The 14,524-nt window shown below is 36.4% G+C and overlaps 1 protein-coding gene across 4 annotated transcripts in view; it reads right to left on the bottom strand.

Annotated features, from left to right (window-relative positions):
- Positions 1-14,524, bottom strand: part of DCLK1 (doublecortin like kinase 1) — a 257,889-nt gene that overhangs the window by 47,896 nt on the left and 195,469 nt on the right. For 3 of the 4 annotated variants that reach the window (XM_074815834.1, XM_074815833.1, XM_074815836.1), the window contains 2 exons: positions 2,410-2,494; positions 939-1,047 (listed from right to left, as the gene is read on the bottom strand). In XM_074815834.1, the coding sequence (XP_074671935.1) occupies positions 939-1,047; positions 2,410-2,494 (194 nt within the window). Of the gene's footprint in view, positions 1-938; positions 1,048-2,409; positions 2,495-9,175; positions 14,030-14,524 lie in introns of those variants that run through there. The other variant, XM_074815837.1, reaches the window with a different exon arrangement.

Below are 14,524 nucleotides of genomic sequence, written 5' to 3'. Positions count from 1 at the left end.
CTGCATTGCTACGATCTAACATGAGCAATCTTACAATCATTTCACATACAGGTACTTTCTGCCTTCTTTTACCCCGTATTTTCCTATTTTTAACAATATCACCTGCAGTTCTGCTCAGAGCATTTATGCCTTTGTTCCCTATTTTTTACACTCTTAATGTTGGGTAGAGCCAGCTCAAACCTGGTTCATGACCTGCCTGACCAGATTTAGAAACCGACGCCTGAGCTAGTCAACCTGGACACTTTCAGCAACGCTGCCATTTGAGGTGACTTGTGACTTCTCTAATCTGGAGGATGTTTAAAATCAGTCTTTAAGGGTGACTGTTCTCACCTCTTAACGGTAAAGGGCACTCAAGAAGTTAGATTTTGATGTCTGCAGTGCAGGCTCCTAAAGTTGGATAGAGTTCATATAATGGCATAAAGTAGGCAAGCAGGAGTTAGGTGCTCATTTAATTGAAGATAAACATAGAGGAGGTTACTCCTCAGTGTCAGAGGCAGAATAGATGGATCCAAAGTCAACTCTTTGTGCTGACTACCACCACTACACCACACATAAAAAACTTCCTGACATCTTTACAGAATGCTCCTACATGTGAAATGTTTCATTGGTCTAATTTAAAGGGAGAGTTGTGAGAATATACTGCAAGAAAAGATGTTATTTCAGTGCAAGAAGAAAGATTTAATGCAAAGAACTGGTAAAATCATGTGGAGTGCAGGAGAAAAAAACCAAACCATATAAAACCCACAAAGTATTAAATTCATAGTTGTCCCCTGGACTCACTTTTTTTTTAATACGAGAGGGCATTAGACTAGTTTCTCCATCTGGCATTGAGACATTACCTTATTACATGTCCTATATTCTACAAATAAAGACATGATCTAGAAAAAGCATGACATTAATGGTTATTTTTACAGTAATAAGCATATTATCCTCCTCACCTTTCTATACACTCCTTCACAATAGCAAAATTTCCATCTCCTATAGTCCTTCCAACTTTATATCGCTCTGCTATCGATGCTGGAACCTGGAAACCTTCCTCCAACACTTCTGAAAGAATCATTAGTACATTTTTATTGTTAGTGAAGGAAACACAGATGTTGCACATAACATGCATTTTAAGTCTACGGTTTAGGAGCCTGGAAACCATTCAGAGTCGGTATCTCACTTACTGTACAGTGAAACCATGCTGCTGACATTGTATATACTCAACAGGTTTCACACAGATACAATAATGAAAAATAAGACTTCTGGGGGCTCAAACATACCACCATTCGAGTGTTACATAGTTTACCGTTCCCACTGCAATATGCCCCCAGGACAAAACCAAAATTGTATTTTTTTAATTATGAAAAGGCCTCTGTGATCTGCACAAGCGCAGACCAGCCTCCAAAAGGGTTGGAACTCCTTGACACAGCATGATTAAATATATGTACCAAAGAAGTCCAACACTCAAGCACTTATTTTATTACATCCTGTAAACTGAGACATCCATAAAACTCCTCATGTGCTAAGTGCTAGTTCTCCCCCTCCCCCAATATTAAATATTTAGTTTTTAAACAAATGTTCTCAATAATACTACCTCACATGCAACCTGGGCACCAGATGTTTAGGTAAAATTGCATTACACAGTGTCTAAGCATAAGAAAAACTTGTAGTTTCATGTGTTTTAGTGCTCATTCATGTACTATTATTTTTAAATGTATTTGAAATAGCGTGTTACAAATACCTAACATGCCTCTAAAAGCTGACTATAAACTGCAGCTGATACAAACTACTATATAAATATCGTAACGTAAAAAAAATGCCTCTCAGAAATGTGACTTGAATTTACACTCTTTAAGACAGTACTTTTAACTGTATCTTTATCTGTCCTTTGTTCCATTTTAGCATTAAAAGTGAATGTTATGCTACAAGGAGGCTGGGATTTGCCTGAATTCACAGGCAGCATGAAGAGTTACTCTCAGATGGGAATATACACACACACTTACATATATGTACGTGTGAACTGGCAGTATTCGAGCAGGCAGTATCCCTTAGCCAACTTGCTCAAAGCCTTAGTACGGGGTGAGACTAATCATTTCTAAGTAAAGACTCAGGACTGCAGTATGTTCTTTAGTACCATAACAGATGAGACAAAAAATTACTGGAATAATCCAGTCAGCACTACGTCACCTGCAAAACTAGGATCTTGAGTATCCAGCGACAAAAACACCTCTGACTAGCGATGTCCAGACCAAATCTGATCCAGAGTGAACCTAACTGCTTTGCTAAGACTGATGAGCCTCCTCAAAGAGAGTCATCCAGCCCGCAACGCTCCCACCTTCTCCGGCAGGAAGAATGACTCATTTCCTACACAGCTGCTGTTATCACTACATTGACTGCTTTGAAATGTCAGCCTTCGAATGTTACCTTCTGCAGGTCCATCATTTTCATCCATAGAGCTGCAAACTTTGGTGGATGCTAATGAGGTAGAGGAGCCACTGTGCTGGGAACTCTGGAAATGGAGAGACACAAATGAAAACAGATGGTTTTTAAGAAGCATGAGTATCTGCAGCACATTCCTGCTGGACACACATCCCAGAGTGTTCCCTATGTAAAGTATCAATTTATTCTGGTGGAGGGAAATGTGGATGCTTGGGAAGAGTCCAATTTTTCCACTGAAATTACACATTTTGGTACATGGTGATATCCCCGATCCAATGCTTTTATGTATGGTCCATTACTTTCTCCCTATTATACACACATTTTGGCAGGGAAAACTAAGGAGCTCTATGCCCTCTGCAGGCAGGAGACTGTTTTCTCAGTGACACCATTAACCCAGCAGGCACTAGAAGCACAAACATCTGTTTTGACTGAAGTTGGCTTTGTTATGGGCAGAATTCCTCACTTTTGCAAACTTCCCTCTGGTGAAATCCTTTCCAGTTCTAGAAGGGAGAAATCATTATGGCAATGTATGGAGAAAATAAAAGGTCAGGGTGAATAACATTTGCTTTTTCGGAAAAGCATTTGATTGTATATAACTCACTTGAGGCACGAGTCTGTACCTCTGTTTTAAGTACTTGTACAGCAAGTGTCTATATTTGCCTATACAGTTAATGGGGGGAGGACGGTATGTCTGTAGTCTCTAGAAGGAGACTTGTAGCCACCCAGCTTGGATGCCAAAAGTATAGCAGGCAGGATCTCACTAGGGAAGCCTTCCAAAGCACCTATCAATGTCTATCAGTTACATATGGACTCTAGGCATGTACTTTATGAAGACTGCTTCACCACGCATCTAGATGGATGAAACTACACAGACATATGATATGGACTGGATTTCACCCAAAACTTTTATCCTGTGCTGCATAACGATTATACAAACATATCTTCAGGATTCTCCCATCTTCAAAAGAAATCAGAAGAAGCTACAAATGTAATAGTGGCCCTTTAAACTTACAGCAAAACTGAGCATTTCCTCAGGTCCTCCTGTGGCAAGATAAGTGAGAAGTATTCAGAGGATTTCCAAAACTAAAACTTTCTCAGGTTCACATAGTTCACGTGCTGAAAGGTTACAAAGTGCTGTGGTATTTAATTACCTCCTTCAATCTATATATTACATAAATTTCAGGCTGTACTGCATGTAACTAACACTATCAGTTCCTTATCTGTGTTTGCAAGGTGCCAATCCACTTTACAAATTTAATACAGCTTCATTGGAATGATCTCTCTCCTTTGCCACTGCAAAGCACAGTCGATGACTGGAGCAAGAATAACTAACAATGGAGTAGTTGGGATTTTTGCAGAGTACGGAGGCAGGGAGAAGGCAGTCAGCAGAGTTAAAAGCTGGCCAGTATGCTGAGTTCATTTGAACAGACTAACTTTTAATTTCTCCCACAATAGACTAAGGTCAGATGATTTAGACAAAGGCTGAACTTGGCTTACTTTTCACTAAATAATTCCGAGAGCTTGCACATCCCATCTACCAAGAGATTCTTTGCCAGTTTTTTCTTTTAATCAATCCCAGCTCATTCTTTTCATCCATCCAAGCATTTCTTCTGAGTTTTGACCAGAATTAAAAGTTGCATTAATCAGTTTTTGGACTACTTTTGCTGCCTCTTGACCACAGAAGTGAGCACTGGCTGATTTTATACAGTTCACTAAGATATTGCTGCCCTTGTTTCATGATTAGGATGTGTTTATGTATGTGCTATTCCTGTGCTAAACTCTGCAGGATGTCTCAGTAAAAACTTACCTCTCAGGTTCATTTTTGAACAAATGAGCAGATGAGGATCAAGGTAACAGGAAAATGCTAGGAGTTCTCATGCCTGGAGAAGCCACTCTCAAAGCCTATTTTTATACACATGTAATAAGAGAATTGTTTCCTTTACACTCCTGCTTGTAAAATAAGCAGAAAAACATTTTCTCTACCCATTCTAATGTGTCTGTTTTCCTAGACCAGGCATCCAATTTCTTACTTCTTTTCCCACTTCACAGTATTTTCTTAAAGTAATTACAATTTAAATGTTTAATATTTGTTACATATACAACCAGGAATGAATCTTTACAACATTTAAGGGGTACAACACAAAAAGGTTAGCGCTAAATTTTCAATAGACTATCAAACAACTACTTTATTCATTTTTTTAAATTTTAAATAGTGAGATTACACTTTTCAACAGATATTAGGTCAAGACTGCTGACTACACAGCACTGCAGCTTTATTCAGCAGTCTGATGGTCTCTATGGAGTGTTGCACCCATTGTTCTCAGTTGTGAGAATGGGAGATGTGAAAATCGAGACCTAACTCACTGGCCACATCTTCTCAGAATGGGTGCCTAGAGAGACTCAAATTTCTATTTGGGAACCTACTTTCTCAAGAACCCTCAAGACAAGGTTTAGCTGAGAACTGCGATTGCTCAGACCTTCCAAAATTAGACTCCTTTGAAGGCTCACTTCAGCAAAGAACTTCAGCAAGTGCTTGACTTTAAATACAAATAGCCTTAATGGCCTACACACGACTGAAATTAAATTCACTCCTAAATATTTGCCTTAGGTATAGTTCCCTAAATATGTATTTAACCTAGGTTTAGTTAAACAAACTGAAAAAAAAAGTGGCCCATAGAAAATTGAAAAGGAATAAAATATCAGTATGAGATCAATTTTTTAAGTGTCATATTTCTTTTCTTATTGACACTACAAAGATGGGAATGCTAAGATGATATTCATAACTGAAGAACTAAAGTGATGCATTAGTAGCACATACTGTACCATAGGTGTGCAAACAAAGCCTACAGCCCCTTCAGCGAGATCTGAGTGTGAAGTACCAGCATGTGAGCAGAAGCAGAGCTCACCAGTGACAAGGAAGCAGTAGCTAAGAAGACATTTGCTAAAAATACATACTGAGATTTTAAAACGTTAAGCTTTAAAATTTTTAAACAAATTGAAAATTATGAAGAAAGCACATATTTTTCATTACCTTTGCTGAACCCCTCCTATTAAAACAGAAGATTAAAAACAAACCAGGAACTGTACATTTGGATATATTCACCAAGTCTGCTGACAGACCTCCTTTAACAATTAAAGAGACATTACTAGGTAAACACAACACTAATATTTTAATCTTTATTCAGTCCTCTGGAACAAACGTAGGCATTTATTTATTTATCTTTACTTCAGCTAGAAGGACATTCCATTTATTTAGACTTTAATTAGCTCGTTGTTCTCACACGCTGAAAGCCCTCCGGGTCCAGCAATCCTTGTGGGTCTCAGTGTTCTTTCCAGTTGGCTTGCCAATCGTGAGGCAGTCTGTCGTGCACACTGTTCCTCTCACAGCTGTGGACCCCATCAGGGATATTGCAGATGGGGAGGGGGGAAAAACAAACTCTAAGCAAGAGTATAATCTCTTCAACACACAGACCTTAATGCAATTAGCTGTTTTAATTTTAAGAGATGCTGAGGTGCTTGAAATGTCATCACTTTTACCCAGTCTTAAAGGAGTCCAGTTGCACAGGTTGCCAGCACATGGCCATTTTTACGGCACACCTCCATAAAAGCGATGGCATAAAAAAAAAAATCAGATCTTTGGTGTAAGGATTTCAGATCCTATTCAGGTTTATATAACAGATGGCCAGCACACCACACATCTCATTGATGTGAATAGAAACATTAGTGCTATAGAGTTTCATCCATGTCTCACTGGGAGATTTATTTAGCAACTGTTTTGTAAATAGTTTGTATCTCAGTGGAAATTGTGCTAAATGCATGGAAAAAAGGCAGTAAAATAAATATTACTGTAATTTCTCTCTCCCCATACTCACCTTTGTCGTAAATTAATCTTAAAATCCCACTCCAGCTAAACAGCAGTAATTATTCTTGTGGACTACCAGTATCAGCAGTTACGAAAAGAAACTTTTTAGAAATTAGTATGACTAGGAAGTTTGTTAATGCAATTCAGATTCCTGAATCTTAAACCCCAAACACTACACTATATTTTCTAAACCTCTCAAAATCTTTATTACAGCACATGGAGTCTACAAAGTCTCTCAACAATAGATTCCTTTGTATTTTCCTAGCATGAAGGAAGCATCTGGATGAAATGCAAGTAACAGAAATGCACACAGGTGTAACACTAAGTTTGGATCTCATGCAGAGTTCTGCTCTTTTAGAAGTGGGCTTAATGAAGTGAAGATTATAATTAGTAAACAAATTGTAAATTCAGGAAGGAGGCTCAGGATAAGGTAATTATTAATATCTTTAAATGATGCCTCCTAAGATTTTCCCTATTCCGAAGAATTCTACAGAATTTAAAAAACATAAAAAGCTATGTGTGTCAGTAATACATGTAAGATGAAGTTAAACTCAGCAAGGAGAAATAGCATTAAAACCAAAACTAAACAGTTAAGCAACCATGCTCACGTCTTTTGGAGCCCATACTAGTATTAAGTTTGATTATAAATAACCTTTTCAAGACAGCCGTCATGAATTCCTGACACAGTCAATTTCTTAGCCTAAAGATCATCATGGTTAATGGTAAAATAAAGACAACAGTCCAGTGCAGGTATTAGCTTTGAAGGACTTTGAAGGGCTCAAAAAAATCCTGTCATATGTAACAGTGTTGAAGAAATAAGTGAGTCAATACTACAAAATGGTACACCTCCAGAGGACAAAAGGTAAAGTGGAGGACAGCTGGTTTAAAACAGTAATATTTTGATGCAACTTTTAAGAACACACTCTTTTTTTTGGTTGTTATTCAATTTAGAGAGAAGCAAAAGGTTACACTGAAACTCCCTCTCCCAAATCTATCCAGAGAAAAATGTTTCTGATTTTCTTCTGTTTAATCGCTTTCATTTCTTGGCCCATTCAGCTGAGATAGGGAAAAAATTTTTCACGTAAACAGTACAGAGCTGGCAAAAAAATTACTTCATGGAGAAACATCAAATCCACAATCTTCATGCCAAAAGAATAGAAACCAATGGAATTCAATGTATAGAAAGAGAAATGATGCAATTGTTTTCTTTTTAAATTCAGACACTATACTAACCTGACACATAAGCTCCAAATTTATTTATAAACTGTTTCATCTGGAAAGAAACAATAAAAAATGTATGCAAACCTGCTACTTATCCACAATTCTACATCCTGCCCTTTCTTGTTAGACACTTGATTTCACTTTCCCTACTAGGGAAATGATTTTATTTCATTTATGCAATTCAGAATTTACACAGCTTGGAGAAGAGATAAATTCAAATGACACAAGCAAGAATCCAGCATGTGTCATTCAGGAACTTGTGTTGGCTTTCTTCTTTGAGGGATAGAGGTACAAATGGAAGAGTTTGCAAGGAAATGGAGTTGACAGACTGAAGTTAAATTTTCAAGCTGGAGCACTTTGTTTTATTAGGATCCTCTTATCAAACTGCAGCGACTGCTTATACACTCATTCGATTTGTGTAACAAGGCAATTCTGAAAGGCCAACACAGTTTCCTATATGGTATTTAACAGTAAAGTTAAACATAACCTCCACTAGCTCCTAACAGCTGTTTCCAAAGCTGAGCCATAATTCAGACTGTAGGCTCACTCAACCTTTGTCATCCTCCAGAAAAGACTGATGATCTAAAAAAAGAGTATCAGATTCATGGTATTAGAAATTGTCCTGTCATTACTGTATCCATACTGCGGTTAACATAAAAAGTTACATGTGCAGTGATACAATGTGAATGTTTCCTTTTTTCTTTTCTAAAGTTATATACAGGTAGACTTTTCCACTCAACTACAGAATAAAAATTGAAAGGCCATCAAAAGAGGTTCTTATCTGTTCCACCTGATTAAGGGCACAGCAAAATCAGCACTTCTATTTTTAATCTATTTGAGTTGTATTTTAAAAGCTCTCCTGGTATTCTTAACTGTTACTTGGTAGAGGCAGAAACCTCAATTATTTTATTTCTACTCTTCCTCATTCCTATATTACTGTTTCTTTTCCATGTCTGTATACCTTATTTATGCAGTCCTACTTACTAGCAACCAAGAGGGTTTCAAAACTAGAACTTTTAGCAGGCTCACAGATCCCTCTAGGATAGTGACTGAACATCAGCTAAAGCATCAATCTGGCAGGTGACATGTCAGAAATTGTAACGTCTCTCTTCCGCCACCCCCGCCAAACAAAAAATAAAATTAAGCTATAGATATGTATTTTTAAAGAGTGGAAAGATATATCAAGAAAACAACATGGGCATGTTTCAGTACTCTTAGCTTTTCACAGGCTTATTCTCCTAATACTTGTCTTAAGAGTAGTGCTGCTGTAGCTGAGTTGTCAGCAGGGAGCTGGTACCTTGCTTTGGATAGTCTACTAATTTCCCACTTCATACTTCAGATCTATCCCGTTGCATGCACATGAACTTACCCATAAGCAATTCAAGGCAGGTATATTTACTGTCTCCAAAAGACCCATTAGAAACCAAATTCTTCCTTGAAGGTTCTTTTGCATCTACACACTAAAGCCCAAAGCTTATTATTTAAAAAGGCACTGAATACATCTACTATTTAAAGGAACCCATTAGGATGCATGAATCCCATATGTTTATACTAAGTGAACTGTTAGATGGACAACGCTGATCCAAAATGAACAAGTAATACCACCTGAAAGTATTTTTTTTAAGCCTGTTAATCACGTTTCCAAAATAAACTCACTGAACAGTGTGTATTTTTTAAATATATTTATTACATCGCTTACAATAATCTACAGTTATGTTAAATCTAGCGAAACAACAAATTGCAACCAGGATGACATGTTCAAATATGAAACACAAATTCAACACAGTATGATGAAAAATGGCATAAAAATGACGGTGATTTTCTTCGGCTGATTATATGAAATAAAACATTCATCGGCATTTATTTTTGCAAGTTTTACATTTTTTGTTGATAAAACAACAACTTTCTTTTTGGTTTCCTGCATCACATTAATACAAAAATGGTATATTTTAAAAAGCAAATATCCAAGAGCTTTTCTTTAAAAAAAATAATTGTATGCATAACTTTGTAAAACCTTAAACTTATGTTGTAAATGTGCCAATATTTACAATATCATAGTGCAACTAACAAAATGAAGAGGCCTTAGCACAAACATTATTAGCTCCTCTTTCACTAGAGTCCAAATTCCAAAACACTGTATTGAAGGGCAAACCACAAACTAATTACCTCATATAACATCAGACAACACGTATATGCTGAATACAGTACAGCTCTTTTCATACTTCACTGCTGAGGGTTAATTTAAGCAAATTTGAATATAATCAACATGCGTAAACACAGACATTAAAATGCATACAAATTTGTATGTGTCCACTGCGTGTGTTTTTAACTCTTTGCTAATGTGTGCACACACAACACATGTATCTACATATCCATTGCCTTCCGTGGAGAGTTAGGGTGCTCAGCCAGTCTGAGATCAGGTGCAAGGTGAAAGAGGCAAACCAAGCCAGCTGAAAGGTGTTACGACATCAAAGACGGCTCAGAATAGCCTCTGCTCTGCTCAGCAAGCCCTGCTCTCTGAATGGAGGGGCTTCCTGGGGGGACAGCACACCCGTTTCCAAAGAGCGTGATTTGCTTGCTTTGCTCTGCCTGTAAAGCTACTGCTGGCTGCATGAAGTAAGGTTATTTTTCTATTGATCACTCATAGTTAAATGTTCTTATACCATCACTAACAGATAAACTGAAAGTGAAGATTAAATAAAGAACAATCTTGTATTTGGTTGTATACCATTACTGGATACAACAAAAAGCCCAGACAACATTAATCAGTCTAAGTATTCATCGAGTGACCAGGTAATTTAGCACCATGAAGATTTTCTGTTTGTTCATTTCTGTCCTATTTTTGATAAAACAGTAAACGGGTTGATCAGAGGTTCTTTTCTGTATTACTGTTTATTCATTTTAACATTTAGAGTTGGAGGACATTTTTTGTAATGTACTGCACTATACAAAGTTCACATTGCATTGTGAAGTATGAAACTGTAAAAGCAAACGCTATTATTTATTTCAATTGTTACACCACACAATCTCAACTCAGGTGTTCTTCAAGGCTATTTAACATTATGTATCCTTTCTTATAATATACATTTATAGCCACAATATTAATGCCCCAGAATTTTCATTTGACAGCCATATATGCCCTGTGAAAATGGTTTAAAGAGAAAAATAACTAAATATAACGTGCTGTTGCTGAATTATTTTACAAATTGAAAAGCAATTTTCACATTGGATAATGAATGTTAAAGATTTTACTGATTTCAACAAAAGAACTTCTAATATTGCATGACAATACACTGCAGAACAGTGCAGTTCAAGAGGAGACAGTCTGAGCATGTCAAAATAATACCATTTCAAATTTATGATTCATGATTAATATTTTGTCTCTGTATATGTGTTTGTGTATAAGGTCCTATCCTTCTCACCTTGGAGTCAATTGTTGCTTTGCCACTAACTTCAAACTGAGCAGAACTTAGCCCTTGTTTGTACATGAGATCTCTTAAAATTGTACAGACTTCCTCAGGGGAGTAACCTCAGCAAGTACAGGTTGGTGCAGCTCCACTGACTTTAACAGAGCTATACAAATCCCACCAGATAATCCTATTAATACATTTTCCCCATGTGTTTGTTTAAAGCCACAAATGTGACATAACTGTGCATGGGTTTCAAAGTCATTAATCTATCTATGTGTGTGTGTGTGTATAAATATAAACATACACATTCTGTGCTTCACATGTGAACTGTTTCTTGCATAAGAGAAGAAGAAAAGAGATTAAAAAAACCCCAGAAAGTTGCAGAAAGCATGAGGGAAGTAATCACAAGTATTCATAAAGCTCAGAGGGAAGCAAAGCATTCAAAATCTATATAAGACTCTTCAGCTACATCATAATCACCTTAGAGTAGGCACAAATAATGCAGCATACAGAGAACTATAAGAGGTTCAAACACTATAAAGTTGCTTAAGCTATTCCATTATTTAATGAAGTTGATGAGATCTAGGAACAAACTAAAACCTGTGCTGTTGCAAGCAGAACTACAGCATCAAGAAACACAATTTCAGTTTCACCCATAAACTGAAACCTTCTGGTCTTGCTCAAAAGAAACATTTCATTTCTGCTCATGTATAATGGGAATTACATTCCACACAAAAGGGACCTCAAAGTCTATAAACAGTGTACCTTTTCAATCTCTAAGGGACTTTCATTCCTTAAATGAAATATTAATGATACATATTGCCCCTGAATAGCCCCTTAATACAAGTCATATGTTGAAATGATTAAATGTTATGGACTAGCATATTCTTTGAAACAGTCTTGATGGAGAACTTGCTATGATAACAATTACTGATATAAGGTCCATTTTTCTTTTCCACAGCTAAGCAAAGCCATGGGATTCAGGTTTGCTGGCGATCTGTGTTCCCTGCGCAGAACAAACATTCTTAATAAACTGCCTTAAGCAGCAGTAGCCTATATGGGAGAGGGGAGGAAAAATAAAATTCCTGCAATTTATTTTCTTTACAGGAAAAAACAATTTTCAAAACGTCAGTAAGTATTTTGTTCAGTCTGGTGGAGTCGTCTGAATTTTTGGAAACTGATCCCAATGCACTTTTACATAATAAGCATTTCTTGCGATTAAGTAATGCATTTTACAAAGACATTCTCTCATAACAGGCAAAAATGCAAGTAACTTCACAGCTGCGAACCTTTTCAGTAGAACAGGACAGCCTTAGGATCATGGATGGTGAGGGGGGATTGTTCCTGCTGCTGGGAACAGTTTTAGATTTGAAGTCTGAAGCAAGAATGGCGAAACATGCATTTTAAAAGGGAATGACCTAACTGCTTCAGCAAACCTGCCAGATCAATGACTTTTTCTCCAGGTGATACTGGAACCAAGTATTGAAAACAGAGAAGGTAAGTTTTGTATTCTGCTGCCCTTTTGTTCTCTTTGCAAATATCCTCCATAAAGAAAATGGTATTGATACAGTGAAGCCATAACATCACATGCCAACGTTTTCCAGGTGTTGAATTTTATTATGGACAGATCAGTGTAAAGGAATTATTTCAATACATTTAAAAGTTGGCATGTGGCAGCTAAACATTTTCTGCTATTAAGAAAATTTTGCTGATTTCAAAATATATTAACACTAAGCAGCTCAAAAATATAATCTCTATAGATTTTTGTTGAGGATCAGAATCACACTAATTTCTAATTCTTAAATCATTAGTATATGAGATACTGAAAGGAAAGGTATAAGACAGTAAAAGTGTGTGATCACTACACTATGGGCTTAAATACAACAGATAAATTTTAAAGCAATATACAATATACGACAGGAAATATTGCTATTATGTAAATTAGTCTAAGATTCTCACAATAAAGCAGCAGAAAACAAATAAAATTAGTAAATATTTGTTAAGCAACTGGTTATAATGCGTGACCTACTTTAACACTAAAGGAGTTTTGCATATTCATGCTGTACAAAATGACCACCTCTAGAAATCATGAAAACAGAGAAATTAGGTCAATAGGAGGATGATTTACAGTACCATCATTTCTGCAGGCTTTCATTTTAAAAAGGATAAAATGTCTTATTACAGCAAATAAAAAATTATGTTCCTGTCCTTAAGTGAAAATAATCACTAGTTTCTCAGGCAAAATGTGTTTTTCCAAAAGGTGTCATCATACGTGTGTCAGATGACGCTGCTAGCCAGCAGGCCCCCGTATTTCCTCATTTAGAATTCTGTCCATATTTACTTGCAACACACAGATGATCAGTATTAACAGCTCTTGCCAGGTAAAACATTCATGTTGCCTGTGAACTCCCTTCTGTTTACAGTCGTCAGATGGTAATGCGGTGAACAGAACTTGGACACTGCTTTGAAAGAATTTACTCTTTGTCCTGTGACCATACGGGATTTCTTAGTTTTCATTTAGATAAAAAGACTAAATTTAGAGTGCTCAAAATGTGCATGTTGGGATCAGACAGCGTGGTGCAAGCAGTTTAATATGGCAGGTTTTTTCTTTTCTGCATTTTACCTATTCGTTGGTAAAAGCAAAGTATTCATTAACTGTTCATACCAAAATGAATAAAGATACCTATGGTAAAAACAGAACATATAATCAGTACCTTAGATGATAAAGAGAGTGCTATTCATAAATGTGCCCACTACAGATTTGTGCGTTATATTCACTTTATCCAATCTTCATTCCTTAAAGTGTGCACAATGCTGTTTTGTATTTGATAGACATATTCAATGGCTCGTTCATTTCAAATTCTTGCATTAAAATGCAGTGGTAAAGCCAAAAATACCCCCACACACTAGAATTAATTTGGCCCCATGTTTTCAATATTAAATATGCAAAACTCTTTTGTGCGATTCACTATTACTGTAAATTAGCAGCTATTCTCTTTAAAAATGTTAAACCTTCACCAAATCACAAACCATAAACATTGTTCCATTTTCTCTTTTACACTGAGTCTCCTACTGAATCCATATCATCCGAAGAGAGTGGGCGATACAGGTCCTGTAAGATGAAGTGCAGTATAGATTTGTTTATTGTGTTTGATTTGTTGCACTGCAACTGTCTTACATTCTTTTTGTTACTGTGGACCAGAAGATATTGTTTAACATAAAATACACATATTCTAGATACTCAGATTTTTAGCTTAATGTCATATAATCATTTTTTAATCAACAAATAGATGGTTAGTAAATAAAGCTGTAGTTTCAATGTACAACATATTCAAAGAGGCAATTATTTTTTTTTCTTTAATTCTTTCCTACTAAACACTATTAAAACAGTATTTATCCATTCTGGAGAATCTCCTAATTGTTTGGAAACTTGGCAATATGAGTTTAATCTTAAAGCGAATATATTTTCCTTTTTGCTGTTTTGCAAACAGCAGTAGGAAAGTAAGTGCTTACCGTATATAAGGTAATCAAAACTTGCCACCCACTGGTGATATATCATGGATCCAGCAACATTTGAGCCCCAGAATGCTGATACTGAATATTGCTG

Source organism: Strix aluco, chromosome 2 (assembly GCF_031877795.1).
Source record: "Strix aluco isolate bStrAlu1 chromosome 2, bStrAlu1.hap1, whole genome shotgun sequence".
NCBI classification, from domain to species: Eukaryota; Metazoa; Chordata; class Aves; order Strigiformes; family Strigidae; genus Strix; species Strix aluco.
The sequence above is the reverse complement of the archived record's forward strand: the minus strand, read 5'-3'. Positions and strand labels throughout refer to the sequence as shown.